The sequence below is a fragment of the Pempheris klunzingeri genome, chromosome 18 (genome assembly GCF_042242105.1).
Source record: "Pempheris klunzingeri isolate RE-2024b chromosome 18, fPemKlu1.hap1, whole genome shotgun sequence".
Classification (NCBI taxonomy): Eukaryota; Metazoa; Chordata; class Actinopteri; order Acropomatiformes; family Pempheridae; genus Pempheris; species Pempheris klunzingeri.
Genome location: NC_092029.1, coordinates 12774549 through 12789378, shown reverse-complemented (window position 1 = coordinate 12789378; position 14830 = coordinate 12774549). Strand labels below are relative to the sequence as shown.

The 14830-nt window shown below is 39.8% G+C and overlaps 3 protein-coding genes across 4 annotated transcripts in view; 2 read left to right on the top strand and 1 right to left on the bottom strand.

The window, feature by feature from the left end:
- The window catches only part of tulp4a (TUB like protein 4a), a 32497-nt gene extending 29333 nt beyond the window's left edge, over positions 1 to 3164 (top strand). Inside the window, exon 14 of the mRNA XM_070849158.1 lies at positions 113 to 3164. Within this exon, the coding sequence (XP_070705259.1) occupies positions 113 to 229 (117 nt within the window). The 3' untranslated portion in view covers positions 230 to 3164. The remainder of the gene's footprint in view (positions 1 to 112) is intronic.
- Positions 3165 to 4482: 1318 nt separating this feature from the next.
- Positions 4483 to 11670, top strand: tmem181 (transmembrane protein 181). Of its 2 annotated transcripts, none has more exons than XM_070849658.1 (17): positions 4483 to 4683; positions 5996 to 6099; positions 6991 to 7058; positions 7314 to 7404; positions 7549 to 7667; positions 7937 to 8053; positions 8204 to 8284; positions 8394 to 8493; positions 8666 to 8796; positions 8882 to 8973; positions 9067 to 9124; positions 9277 to 9379; positions 9474 to 9525; positions 9631 to 9713; positions 9828 to 9917; positions 9998 to 10064; positions 10170 to 11670. In XM_070849658.1, exons 1-17 carry the CDS (start codon positions 4550 to 4552, stop codon positions 10252 to 10254), a joined length of 1575 nt encoding a protein of 524 aa, XP_070705759.1. In that variant the 5' UTR covers positions 4483 to 4549; the 3' UTR covers positions 10255 to 11670. The 2 variants fall into 2 exon arrangements, with proteins under 2 accessions (XP_070705759.1, XP_070705758.1); XM_070849657.1 differs by lacking the exon at positions 4483 to 4683 and adding an exon at positions 5604 to 5709.
- Positions 11671 to 11735: 65 nt separating this feature from the next.
- On the bottom strand, positions 11736 to 13173 carry dynlt1b (dynein light chain Tctex-type 1b). Its single transcript, XM_070849588.1, has 5 exons — positions 13138 to 13173; positions 12913 to 12954; positions 12392 to 12515; positions 12223 to 12300; positions 11736 to 11885 (listed from the first exon to the last, which is right to left on the bottom strand). The coding sequence occupies exons 1-5, from the start codon at positions 13162 to 13164 to the stop codon at positions 11815 to 11817; spliced, it is 342 nt and encodes a 113-aa protein (XP_070705689.1). The 5' UTR covers positions 13165 to 13173; the 3' UTR covers positions 11736 to 11814.
- Positions 13174 to 14830: the final 1657 nt, after the last annotated feature.

Genomic DNA, 14830 nt, shown 5'->3' with positions numbered 1-14830 from the left:
TATTACACACTGTGTGTTATCCTCAGCCTGAACATATCATTACAAGTATTATTGATTTACAATGACATGATGCTAACGATACAGTCTCTAACAACTTTGTTTTTCAACACAGGTCATGCAGTTTGGCAGGATCGATGGCAATGCCTACATCCTGGACTTCCAGTATCCCTTCTCTGCCGTGCAGGCCTTTGCAGTGGCTTTAGCCAATGTTACTCAACGCCTCAAATGAGACGTCCCCTCCCCACTTACCCCGAGTTATATCTGGGTTTTAAATGCAATCTGTTGAAGGGGCGCAGTTGTTTCATTTGAGATTAATAAACTTTGATTTTGGAGGGAAGACTAAAATCAGCCCTGGTCACTGAGAGAGACACACAATCACGCTGCACTACACAATGCTGCCACTAGAATTGGTGCAATAAGCATTGGCTGCATTTGCCAAGGATGCCCTCAGATTTGCTCCGTTTGGCAGTCAGTGGCACCTTGCAATGCATGTAGTGCCAAAGAGCTGAGCTTTGGTAATCGTCATGCAAATAAATGCTGCTTTAGCTAGAAAAAGCTTATAGACTTGATAACCGATCGGTTAATTGAGGGAGGAATTGTTAAGGTGCAGTTTTCAAAAGAAGCAGCAGTAATACTTGAAAACCACACTCTGGAGATCAAAGTTTCCCAGAGCGCACAGGTACTACTGGGCACTGAAATCCATTGCTGTACAAAACTTCAGTGAAACAGTCACCACTTTATTGTACTGCTTTTGCTTTTAGGGTTTTCTTAAATGACTAAACATGGTGGAGGGTAGGAGGTGTTTTTGTTTTTGCTCTCTGCCATTCCTTTTGTTACTATCTCAATCTATCTTGGCTGGAAATGAGGCTTAGATATATGCATCATTTAGGAGCACTACTAAGAGTTCACACTCTTGACTGTCGTGGAAGGTGTGTCACTGTTAAAAACTTGGGAATGGCACTGAGTAAATGTAGATGAGGTGAACTGCAGTCTTTTCCACAAGGTTTCCTGGGACTTTGAAGGAAGAAGAAATGTAACTCTGCTACATGGATTAATTTATATGTACATTTTGTTGTTTATCTATTCAGATACAGATTTTAACATTATTGTCATTGTTTGTGATATACAATCTTCATACCCTGTCAACACGGTTTTCAACCTACCTGCTTTATTTGGGAGACTGGTGGCTGAATTTGAATATTGCTGTTTAGTTTGGAGTAATTCAGGTGGGAGGGGTACACCGAATAGCTTTGACTGACATATCCTGTACTTACATCTGCTTATGGTGACTTGGGCGCAAAAAGGACGTCGCGGAGGCCTGGATTTAACAACTCTGGCATGAAGTGATTTGTCACCTGCTGTCACTTCTGTGAAGTGAGTGTGTAGTTGGGGAAATGGGGAAGGGGTCGTTGTCCCTGCTCTTAAAGACCATACTAAACATTTAAGCAAGGTACAGGAAATATTTTTGTATATTTCACCTATGCCATTTCATACTCTCTTCAGAAGTCATGTAAATACATATCAGTCATATGTAAATGTCGTAAAGACACGAGGGTGACTTTGACAGATGTCTGTTTACACCTGTCTCCACTGTGTTTTAAGTGTAATTTCAGGTGTGGAGCGAAGCTGTAGTACTGTTTGACTCGACAGCTACAACCACAAACAAAAGAAAAAGTTAACAGTTAAGCTGAAAACATTGTGACTGAATCTTTGAAGTCAGAACTCCAATGAAGGATGAAGCTATCGAAATCTGTTCATTATTAAGTTGACACTGAAATCTGAAAAGCTGTTTTTTTTTTTTATTTCTCTTTCAGGCACTCAAGCAAGTGTTGTTGTTGTTGAACGTAGGGCACAGAGCAGGGCCAGCTGATAGGAGTGAATTATCAGGTGCATTACAAACAGCTGCAGCAGGTTTAATTGTACAAGATGGCAGCCAAAGTCAATAAAAAGGGCAGAAATATTTAGGCTTAATAACATTAGGTAAGCGTGATTGGGGTCACCTCTAATATTTGTGCCAAAATATGCATTTGCTAAAAATTTATAGTTGAAATAATAGGCCTGGAGGGAAGTGTAACTTCTTAAAAAGGAAGCTGTCACTTTGGACCAGCTCTGTTTTGGTCTCTGAACTGATGAGATTATTACATTCTTTAGTGTGATCTTTCCATATCACAACGAGATGCATGTCTGTCAGAGTGGGGTTGTAAGGAAGGGGATTTAAGAAGAATTTTTTTTTTTGTTTTTAAAAAAAAAAGTCTCTGCTGATCGTTTAAAAAAAAAAAAAAAGAAAAAAAAAAGAGATAAGAACATGAGCATGTCATAAAGAAAATATCCATCTTTTTGTGTTAGTTGTGCAATATTTTCTTAGGGAAATCAAAATCCTTTGTCATCACTTTTGACCACAGTTTGATATCGTTCTTTTAGTTCAGCATCTCAGTTGCTGGTCTGTACATTTTATTTATGAGATTATTTCCTAAAGGAGATATAGTATCTATACATACTGTATATTGTGGATTTTTCTGAACATTTCTTTGTGTTGATAAAAAAAATTTGTCACAAGTGTTGCCCAAATAGTGAGATGGGAAGGTGGGGTCGGGTCAGGTCAGGTCAGGGTGGTCGGGAAACGGGCAAGTTTTCTGTGTTTTGTGAAGTCTGCATTGGATGGAAAAGATGTGAATGAGTAAGTGCTCAGTTTAGTGTAGTCGGTAGACTAGTTATGTAGAGTGTAACTGTTAAGTCAAGGTGTGTCTGTATTCAACTGTGCAGTCTACCAATCCCATCAGTGTTAAATCTATTATCTTTAAACGTGTGTGGTCATGGCTTCTTACACATACACACATCCACACACACACACACGTTCACATAAGTTCACGTGTAAGCCACTGAGTTCATGTTCAGAACTGCCTATGGACTTAGGTTAAGGATTCACTTTAAACTGATTTCATGAGATGACCTGTTGTAGATATTGTAGGATTTGGCTTTTCTTTAGAAAAGACATGTGCTTTGTATTTGTAGATGTAGACTTAAAATGACAAAAACACTTGAAAAGAATCCGAGTCTGATTTGGTGACTGAACGTTTATAGTGAATGGATAGTAAGGCATGCCATGTAAATTATTTTATAATTGTATATGTCACGCATCTTTTGAATAAAACGTTATTGTTTCAAGAAAAAGTCTGTGTCCTGGCTCCTGAATGTATCCAGATTTATTGTTGACTTCAGAGAATTGTTCAAATCTGGTCAAGAGTTTTCACAGGGGGGCTTTGTAGTCTCCAACAAAAGACATTTTGACTTGTAATAGCTGGAAAAGCACTTTTAACACTGGCCCAGTTCCATTTAGATGTGCCAGTAAGCCAGGCCTGTGAGTAAAGACCCTGAAACTCACCTATGAGAAGATTTCTTGTGTTTAATTTAGTATCTCACAATTTTTACTTACTATAACTCCTATTTATGAGAAAGCAAATATCACATATTTTTTAATCTTCATCTAGTCAGGCAGTCTCATTTAGTCTCTTATAAGAGAGACCTGAGAAAAGGCAAAATTTGCAAAAATGGAACGAAATTTACACAATACAAGAGTACAAAAGAACACAGTAATAGGAATTAAAGAGGCAGTTACATGAAACAGTTACAAGAATCAACAAAAGCATCAGGTCATAAGGTTTTAAAATCTCCGATGGTAAAGAGTGACTCCAGTTTGAGGGCAGATTGCAGTTCATACCATTTAAAAGGTGCATAACACCTGGAACCAGTTCTGCCAGCATTAGTGTGAGGGATCTCTAGTTCAGTAGGCACCGGATCCTGTGCTGAAGTCAGTGGATTTAAATGACAGAAAAGATGTGAGGCAGTGTGTAACAGAAGAGCTTAGTAAATGAATAACATGAGGTGCTTGTTTCTTCTTGTCTGTAGGGAAGTCAGCAGTGATGAGTCCTGGGTCGGTCATTTGTAATGAAGCCTAATGTGACACACAGGGTCTGACTGCTAAAGAGCTGATGGGGCCGCATGAGTTATCTTGATTATTATATTCTCTATTATGAATTATGACATAGTCGCTCATAATTACGGCAAATCTTCTCATAATTATAAATCCCATGGGCATGGTGAAAGCCATTTTGGCGTTGTCTCTTCTATCACTTTCCTCTGACTGAAGGTAGCCCAGTCTCATGATATCAGGGTTTATCATGTCAGTGCGGCTCATAGACAGATGTGAACATTTAATGCTTTTTAACAAGTGTGACTCGATTAAGGACTCTCCACTTGCCCGCTTGGCTCTGATCCGGGTTGAGGTGTCCCTGCAGGAGACGGACTGTCTGTCTGTCTCTGTCCGCGGTGCTGAACTCTGATCACGTGACTCTCCTGCCGGGTGCTGTCTGTGTGCTTCCGCTGCCTCTTCGGTTTTTTTCTTTCTTTCTTTGAATCGACACAAACAAAACAGCTTCGGCTGCACTTTCAATTAAACGACGCGACAATACGGGCAGATTGCGCTGTTGTGTGAAGGCCGCCGGTTGTTTCCCCATCGCCATTTTCAGCCACCGGACGGCTCGGTGCGATCATGGACAACGACTACTCGTCCGGCTTGGAAAACCCTCTGTACAGCGAGCTGAAATACTTCTGTAGGAAGATCCAGGAGGCCTACAACGAGCTGAAGGAGGACCTGACTCCTTACCGAGATGATCGCTTTTACAGGTGGGTCTCCTGTTTGGATACTCAGTGCAAGATCCATTTCCCAACTGCGTAACAACACATCACGGCTATTTTGGCGTTAATTATAATTTAGCAGTGTGCACCTTTAGGCAGAGCAGTTGTTATATATTATGGGCAGATGCAAACGAGAGCTGCTCAGGTGATTTATGTGGAATTACACTTTGCATTGCGGACCTCTACTCGTTTATTATACTAGCCTACATTTAGTCGCATTATATTTTAGATGATGATGCCAGACTTAGTGGTTGAGCAGCCCCGAAATAAATTAAGAAAATACAATTGGAAATCGAAAAATAATGCAACCAATGATAGCTTGCATTTTTAAACACACATTCCCAGTAATGTTTTGTGCTAAAATTTTAGATTACGAGGTAGAGGCCTCGTGATTTCCATCAGACTCAACAAGTGTTGTTGACAGGAATAAAACCACAGACTGCTGTAGATGGCGGAGAAACACCTTATTTCTCATTTAAAATCCAAATGTTGTCGTTCAAAATCACAAGGAAGAAGACAGACGAAGGCCGCTTTAATTGCTCATTATATATTTTTTTTAATTCATTAGCGATTAAAAGGCAGCGTTTGCGTGCGACGTGGTTGTGCTGCGCTTGCGCGAAACATCTTCTCACGTAGAGGAAACTCAGCCGTCCCCTTCTAGATTTTAAACCGTACGTCTTTTATCTGAATGAAATTTGTCACAAATTAAATACGACTTAATTTCTAACATTAAAACATATATGTCCGCTTCGTTGACAAAACCAGTACGTAAATCTATGAGAAAAGAGGAGGTAGACGGAGTGAGTCCTACTTTGCTGCCTACACACTCAAACAAGCACCCTTAGAAGTTCCCTTCCTTCCTTCTTTCCGGTGTTACGTCATCACGCTCCCTGCTATTCGATGACGTTGCGGTCCAGTTGTCGCAGGCTGATGTTGATACACGGATGTGGATTCACTGCGAAATTGTAACGTTTTTTCTCGGCACCGAGACTGTGAAGCGAAAGAAATGGAGCGGTGAGTGTGACATTTGGTCAGCTGCTACACCATAGACGTGTTACTGGTGTTTAAACGTGCGAGGACAAGTCTTAAAGCCCACTGTGCCGCTGTTCTCTGCCATCTGTTACTGCTAGCATAAACTAGCATGGAAGCTAGCAGTGTTGACATATCCGCACCTGAACCACAGGCTGTGGGCTGAAAAGAATTTCCACAAAACAAATTTCTCTCTCCTTCTGCTCGAGGCTCTGGTGATTAGCTTGTGTGTGTGTGTGTGTTGGCTCTAAAGGATGTCTCCCTGTGACAGATTGGCCCCTATGCGGCTCTACACCCTGTCCAAAAGACATTTTGTCTTGGTCTTCGTGTTGTTCCTGATCTGCTTTGGCCTCACAGTCTTCATTGGGATTGCAGGTATGGCTGATGAACATTTTTGCAGCACTGCCTCAAGCTGGGTGGTGGTCAGAAGTCACCTTAACACACACTTCAGGTTTTGTGATGCTTAGAAAGTGGGTGAGTCATTGTGCTTGACCCATGACCTACTGCTGAAGCTCTGATAACGGAGTAGTTGAAGAACATGAAATACTTCTCACCACTGATCTGCTCCTTTATAGATAGTTCAACGGCACTCAACCTTTTTTAAATGTACCTCTTTGGATGCAACCATTAACAGTATTATGAAAATTACTAACAAAATGAGCCAAGTTCAATTTTATTTTATAGAAATATCATTTATTTTTATCAAGATTATATTATCAAGAACACAAAGGTTACATTTCCTGTAGGCTTTACATGTGTTACTTACATGCTGTGTCCATGAAGAATGCAAGTTAACCTTTGCCTAAACAGTCAAAGTTTACAGATACAAAAGGCAAGAGTAAGATTTTAGACATTTTCTCATCATTTAAAATTTTGCTTTTGACTCATGCATTTGATTGTTGAGAATTAACCTGTTTTTTACTTTGATTTATTGTACCACATCTAATTTCCATTATGTTGATAAATGCAGAGTATCTGCATCTTGATAACCTTGAAAACATTCACATATGTTTGCTGTTGCAGTGTTTATTGGACTTATTCAACTTTAGTACTGCTGCACATTTTTCTTCCTGGGCATGTGCCTACTCAGTTTTAGGGAGATGCCATTTCACAGTTTATCCATTGTCAGAGAGATGCATTTTTTTAATCCACTTGCCTTGTTGTTTTTAGTAGCCTAGAACATTTTGAGGTTAGGGTTGTACGCTTCTTTTGTGCCATTACTTATATATATATAATATATTCACAGTGTTTTCTTCATTTCTGTAGGTCCTAGGATTATTTCTGAGCAAGAGCACAATGGTGATCAGTTACTTTTCAAAAACGCCACACTTAAGGTAAGATGAGAAGGCGTGTTGCCGTAATGACAGACGGTGAACATCACTGCTAGAATTGTGCATTAAATCTGTAAAACTACAGCCATTTCTTATTGCAATGAATGAATAGTATACAACTGTTAAAATAAGTGTTTTTCCATGTCAAGGGTATGTCTTTCTGTGAAATTACAGATAAAATGATGCATGTATGGAGGAGGATTGTGTGTTTCAGTGAATAAGTATCCCCCCTAATGATCATTCATTGTATGTTTTCAGACTGGGCCCTTCAACCTAGTTTCTCCTCCCCTCACCACCTACAACCAGCAGCTATGGCTCACCTGTGTGATGCAGGCTGACCACAGCACTAGTAAGACCACAAAACAGATTCTTTCACAGTTTAATGTTGAGAGTGTCTTTATAAAACACCTCAAACAGCTTTCTCTCTTATCATTTTTGTTAACCTGCTCGGCTTTGGTTAATAGCAGCTTGTCTTTACTGCTGTCCGTGTCAGTGGGAGACTTCCAGCAGCCGTTCGAGATCAGCGTTGACCTAAAGGGAGTGAAGGAAGACGCTTGCGTGAAGCATATCAACAACGGGCACCAGAAGTCACGAATGCTACACTGCGGAGCTGTAAGTGCCAATCAGATACCCAGCTACCTTTCTGTTTTGCAGTGTGTTTGATTTTGCCAGACGGGCAGCAGCGACCAGCGCAGCAGTCTGACTCCATGAAATGTCATTTGTTATGAAATGAGGCTGCAGTGTAGCACCGACTGCAGGATTGAATTTGATCATGATGTTAGACAGACAGACGTCCTCAGAGCAGTTCGTTGATGTGCAGTACAGATGGACCATCGATTGAAGGAGCAGTGAAGCAGTGTTTTTTTTGTCTCTCCTTACAGAAATGTGATGAGATCATTGTGCTCCATCTGGGCTATCTGAACTACACCCAGTACCAGGTCGTTGTCAGATTTAAAGGCCTTGAAAATGTCACATATGAACTCAAAGTCAAGTTTGTGGTAAGTTATGAGCACTGGCAGGATTTTTTCCTCCTGCTCATCAAACGAACTCTGTGACATTTGTCTTTTTATTGCTGCATTTGACTTTGTTTTTTTAGTGTTAATTTTTTAACTCACTTGGTCTTCTTTTTGTTTTCTCTTCTTCCTCAGTGGAAAACATACAACCCCACCTTTTCACAAGTGGAGATTTGGTTCCGGTTTGTCTTTGTGGTGCTGACCTTTATGGTGACGGTAAGAGCAAAGATTAAGCGACAGTGAGCGAAAGATAACTAGTGCAAATAAAACTGACTTTTCACCAAATGCAGGACTAAGATCTTTTTTTTTCTTTTTTATGCACCAGTGTATGTTTGCACACTCACTGAGGAAGTTTTCCATGAGGGATTGGGGCATAGAACAGAAGTGGATGTCTGTCCTACTCCCTCTGCTGCTACTCTACAATGGTGCATTTCAGTATTATCACTACTCAAGTCATATTTCACCCTTATTTAACCCATTTGCACTTTTTAACCACTGTAACCGTGTTTCATTTGTCAACTAATGTTACACGTGTCCTGTCCAATTTAAGTATAACTTGAAAGTTGCTTACTGTGTTTTCTTGCTTTTTCTGGTCAGATCCATTTTTCCCGCTGTCATTCCTGGTGAACAGCTGGTTTCCAGGGATGTTAGACGCTTTCTTTCAGGCTCTGTTCTTGTGTGCCCTGCTGCTCTTCTGGCTCTGTGTTTATCATGGCATCAGGGTTCAGGTGGGTCCATCAATACACTTAGACTTTAACGGCCCCCGTCTTTTTTTTTTTTTCTGATTTCATGTGTTCTGCGTTGTTTCCACAGGGTGAGAGGAAATGTCTGACGTTCTACCTGCCTAAGCTGATCATTGTAGGTCTTCTGTGGCTCTCGGCCGTTACACTGGGCATTTGGCAAACGTAAGTCTGACCTCACTGGCCACTTGCAGCCTGATTCAAACTGTGAATTACAACGGGACTTAAAACATCGGCTCTCCTTTCCTGAATTTGCAGAGTTAATGAGCTCCAAGACCCTACCTATCAGTATAAAGTGGACATAGTGAACTTTCAGGTGAGACTTGACTTAATATTTAACTTGACCTAGTGAGTCGACATAAACAGTTTTAGTCAGTAGAGGTACAGGTTGTGCTAAAGGTGGCTGATATAGTGTTATATTGAGCACACTCAGTGTTTAGTCACTAAAGTCCCATGTTATTTTTCCAGGGCATGAAGGTCTTCTTCCTGGTTGTAGTTGCTCTCTACATCCTCTACCTGATCTTCCTGATCGTCAGAGCTTGTTCTGAACTCAAGAACATGCCTTACTCAGGTATCACAGTGTACCTCCGCCTCTCTGTGTTGGACTTGAGTCATTTTCTTTTTACTATGATAGCAGTAATGTGCTGTGTGTTTTCCATCACTAGATCTCCGGCTCAGGTTTCTGACGGCGCTGACGTTTGTGGTCCTTGTTATAAGGTGTGTTTTAAGGAAACTGCAAAACCTAAAAAGACCCTCTGTGATTAAGCTCTTTGTGATCGATTTGGTTTAATGTGGTCCTGTTTGTTGCCCTTTCTCCTCCAGCATGGTAATTCTCTACCTGCGGTTTGGTGCCAAGGCTCTCCAAGACAATGTTGTCGCTGAACTATCTACTCATTACCAAAACTATATCCTTCCTAATGATATTTTATTTCGACCACGACTTCACTTAAATACAGCTTGTGAGATGGCTTGTTGATGTCTTAAATATGTGGGAAATTATTCCTTAACTCCAGATATACCAGCTGAATTTTTATCATTCTATGGCCTGCTGAACTTTTACCTGTACACATTAGCTTTTGTGTATTCCCCCTCCAAAAATGCTCTTTATGGTATGTAATACAACACCGTTTCACTGCAGTAAATAATCAGTCTAAAGCATCAAACTAAGTGGTTTTGTTTCATCTCCCAGACTCCCAGTTGAAGGATAATCCTGCTTTCTCCATGTTAAATGACTCGGACGATGAAGTAATATACGGGTAAGACTTCACTGCCTTTGCAAGTCCTCACTGCTCACAGTTTGAGCGGCCGTGTTCAGTGTGAACGTGCATAAACCAACTGATGTTTTCTTTGTCTTTGCAAAGGAGTGATTATGAAGACATGCCTTTACAAAACGGACGCGCCATCAAGGCAACCGCCAAGTACCAGGATGAGAGCGACAGTGACTGATGGGATCTGTTGGAAACTATGAGAATACAAAACTACAAAAGATCATCTGTGTGTGTAAATAAGGAGTAATACGAAATGATGTGTACAAGTGTACATAACTATATTTTTTAAAAAAGGTCCATGTCTACTGAATGTACTGTACTTTTACTGAAAGTTGAGGCATGTAGCCACTCCGACTTTTTTGCTTTCAGTCTCAAAGGAAAACAAACACTGATGTAAAACAGTTTTTACCAATTTGTGAATTTTTTTTGCTCATAACCAGCATTCCTTCACAACCTTATAGTTAAAAAGTGATCGGGAAAAGTGCTAATATTAATTGGTGTTTCTTTTTGTGCATGTTTGAAATCAATGTTATTATTTGTAATGCTTTCCATTGAACCACTCTTATCTCTCTATACTTGCACTGTGTTGTTTTTGCCATTTTCCTTCTGCTCTCTGACAGTCTGAGAATAATGAGGATGCATGTATCTGGCCAAAGCTCAGTGAGATCATGCTGGTGGAAGAAAGTAAAGACAGGTCATGCTGCAGCAGCTCTGAGTGCACTCTAATGGTGTGTTTCCAACAAAAGCAAAGCTAATATGTGGTACGTTTTGACTTGCCGGCACTGTCATGATCGATTTAATGGTGGAGTTAAAGTGCCATAGCAGTGTTGGCTGTTAACAAACTGTCTTTGTGCTCAGACATGTTTAAAATAAATACAGAGAGCCTTAACTGGAGTAGGTACCACTGATCTCTTACTACACCTTCGACCAATTCTTACCTTGGAACGAAGCTTTGTAATTGCACTTGTTTAAGACTTTGTATTTATTTTGCCGAAAAGTGATGAGATTTGATACTGTATTGTCTTACTGCCTGGATGGATGGACTTTGATGAATTGTGTGGATTTTACACAACTTTATGTAAATGATCTGCTGATCTATCATTTTAAACATTCCTTATCCAGGCACACACAGTAGTTATTCCATTGGCCAAATATATTTTGCCTTGTGTAGAATATTAAGTAATGAGCTTTTCTCCCATAACTTTATTTATATTGCCTACAATGTGAGACCTGCAGCCCTTTCCTTTGTGTCGTAAAACTGGAGCGTATGGACAAAAATGGCCAAAACAAGTGTTTCTGTTCTTTCCAAATAATATCTCAACAGGTTTTCTAATCAAAATGGTGCCTTGTCTTCACATCACTCTGTTTTCTTCTAAATAGGCTGCAGTCTCAAATTTGTAAATGCTTTGATAATGTACTCTTTTTGATTCTTTCAGTGTGAATGTAGTTTATAATCATTTAAGATGATTAAATGAGGTTCTTGTGGGTCCTGATATGTTGGAACTTCTTGCTGTTTTTGTTGCTTTATGAGGTAAAAGCTGTACATGTAGCACTCTGTCATGTCACATGTAAATAAAGCAAAGTATATACAGAATAGTATCAGTGTTTTATTCAATTAAACTTAATATAAAAGCATAATAATATATTCAAGTATAGCCAATATGACCAAATATAACGTGCTGGTTACACAAAATCTTCAAAAGACACACAAAAGTACTTCAGATTCACTGTAGTTGTCTCAGATGGCAAGCCCAAACACATTGACGATACAATACATGGACTTGTTCTCCCATCTCACTGCACAGCTTCCTGTTGAGTGTAAAACACAATAAATACAGTGACAGTATCACCTCCACGTTTACACATTTAAAGTCAGTGTTGAAGTACTATCAGCCTCTAAAAACTGACAACTCAAAAGCCTGACTGGAAGCCAGTAAGGTAGACAGTTACCTTACTGCTCTGTCATCAACTTATCAAATTAACATCTCCACTGCTTTGGTCACTTGCTCTGTACATTTTATCCATTTACATGATTGCCATACAAATATGTTTTGTTGAAAACACCTTGAGATAAGCAACTCAAAGAGCAAATTGTAGATCATTTAAAAGCTGCATATGTGAAAAATACAGAGGTGTTTTATTTTACCATCAGTGGAGTTGTCCCAGAAGCATGCGCTGGCTGTTTGCAGACCTGCTCCATTCTTCTGCATGATGATACATGTTGCTGTGGGAAAACACAGACGCTTCAGAGCCCAATAATCATCACAATAGTATTATTTTGCTTCCTAATATTACTGAGGCAGCAGCACACATACCGATATATTTGAAAGGCTTTCCCAGCTTGCTGAGTTGGCTGAGGCACTGCTCCACTACACTGGTGGTCCATTGGTTCACTCTGCTGTGCTGGTAGGCGTTTCCTCCTATGGCTGTTTCTACTGCCTACAGTAAAAAAAGTGGTGTTTAACAGAGACCTAATCAACACACACAATACCTTTAATAACCTCACAATTACACTTTAAACCAGCTATTATCATTATAAATCAATATGATTGCAATCCGCACCATATAGTACAGTTCAACCTGCAAAATGTTGTATAAAATTGTTATCGTTATAATCGATCAGTTGTTTGGTATAAATGATGTGGGTGTAGATGATGGCCTAGACTCTAGGTGTAGGTCAGGACGGTGCCTAGCAACCATTACAGTATCCTTAGCAACCAACGGGGTCGCTAACACAAACGTGCTAACTAGCGGTAGCAATGAGCCGATAATATCTGGCGTTAACGTTAAACTTTGTGGATAAAACGAAAAGCATCAACATTGTCTATTTGCTTACCTCTTTTATTATTTTGCTCACTTCATCAACGACGAACACAGTCTGTTTGGTCAGAGACAAAACAGAGCAGCTTAAGCTAGCCAGATGACATGACCAGACGAGTAACTAGCATTTCAGTTACAACCTTAGGAAAACTTAGAAAGGATACATTTGTGCGGTAATATCTGAGTGTTTTTCTAAGTGATCAAAACACATGTAATAAGTAGTTTCAAGTCTCAAACCCACCTCCTCCTCTGTCTGATACTCGTCCATGGTGCCCGACGTCAAGTGAACTACAAGTTACCAGGAACAAAATTTCCGGTCCCATTCCTTCAAAATAAAATAACATGTTTAGAAATCTCGGGAACCGGTTGAAATCTTAACTTTCTCACTATAATGGCAAAATAATTAAAATAAAGCACTGATTTCAATCCCAGCACGGCTATTCCACACGCTGACAGCAGCCTTTTGTAAAACAGAGAAAAGCAGTAATTTTTCTTGACATGCTTGGTATGTTTACTTGTTAAATGTCGTATCAAATGTGTTATAAATGATTCAATTGTCGAATCTCAGCGGAACACACGGCAGTACCAGAAGCCCTGAGGTGTAGGTGAATTACACAAGTAAACACCGCCTCTGCTGGTGATTTGTGGAAAACATTAGGTAACATTACTGTGAGGCAGTTTCACACTTTCAAGCTAACGTCGAATAGTAGCTATCTGGTGCCCGTCGTATAGAGGACTATTTCAGGTATTTTACCATTATTCATCTCAGTCTTTTGGTTTCATGGCTAATGTTCAAGGTGACGTTACAATGTTTGCTTGTTGTTCATTTTATTGAACTATGATATATTGCTAACCGCTTCGATACCGCAGGCTAGCTAAACGATATGCTAGCTAAAACTTTCAATGGTCAACGTTAGCTGAACGTGAAAGCGGGAGTTTACAGGTTTTAAACTTTACTCTTTAGTTTGTAAGTATTGAGTGTTAAATTCGTTGCAAATGCAAAATTATTTTTGTCGTTAATTGATTTATCACAATTGGCATAAAAGACGTGCATTCACTCAAACAGCGTCAACCGTTTACTAAACGCCAGTGCAATTTAACGCAGCAATTGAAGCGTGGAAGTTGTTTTGAGATACAGTTCACTTTTTATTTGTAGCAGGGAGTTAACTATAAGACATTTACTTTTAAGCTACGTTGGAGTTCGCAGTAAAAGTCAGAGACAGTTGTAATTTGCGTAGCGTAATAGTAAAATACATGACTAATTAGACGTAGTTTCATACCCAGAGTCAAGTTTTAAGTATTTCGTCTTAACGTTAAATTTATTCACGAATATCGTTTGTCACGTCAGTCTCGAAATGCAGGTTGCTATTAAGACTTTTGTTTTGAAAACGAACGCCGGAAGTTGAAAGAGTTCTGCTGCTGGCTAAGACAACATGGCTTACTTATGAGCAGTCGAAGTTTGAGTGCAATGTCCTTCTTAGTTTCCTTCACCAGAGGGAGACAGAGCTCCATTAATATTTGTGAATGCGTTAGCTTTCAGAGGTAAACTCATGCATTTTGTTCATTCTCGTCCACACACGCGACCAGAAATAGTTGTACTTAATCTCGATTGTATAGTTTAACTGAATAAACAAACAGTTCTGCCGCAATAGAAGCGTTAAAAAGCATTTTAAGGTACAACTCAATAGCGATAGCTCATTGGACAGTAGTGCATCACGTGACCAGAAATAACATTAACCCGCATTCACTATCGTAATGTTCACTATCGTAATGTTCCGTATTTAGAGTGTGCATTTTGGTGCCGATCAGTTATAAAACATTAAACTACGCTTTTGCTCTTTGTTGGCGTTTTTTGTGGTTTTTGAAATTATGTTAAACCGTGAGTCAGGATCGCAGTGAGGAAAATGACTCCACCACTTCGCCAGAATGTGGGT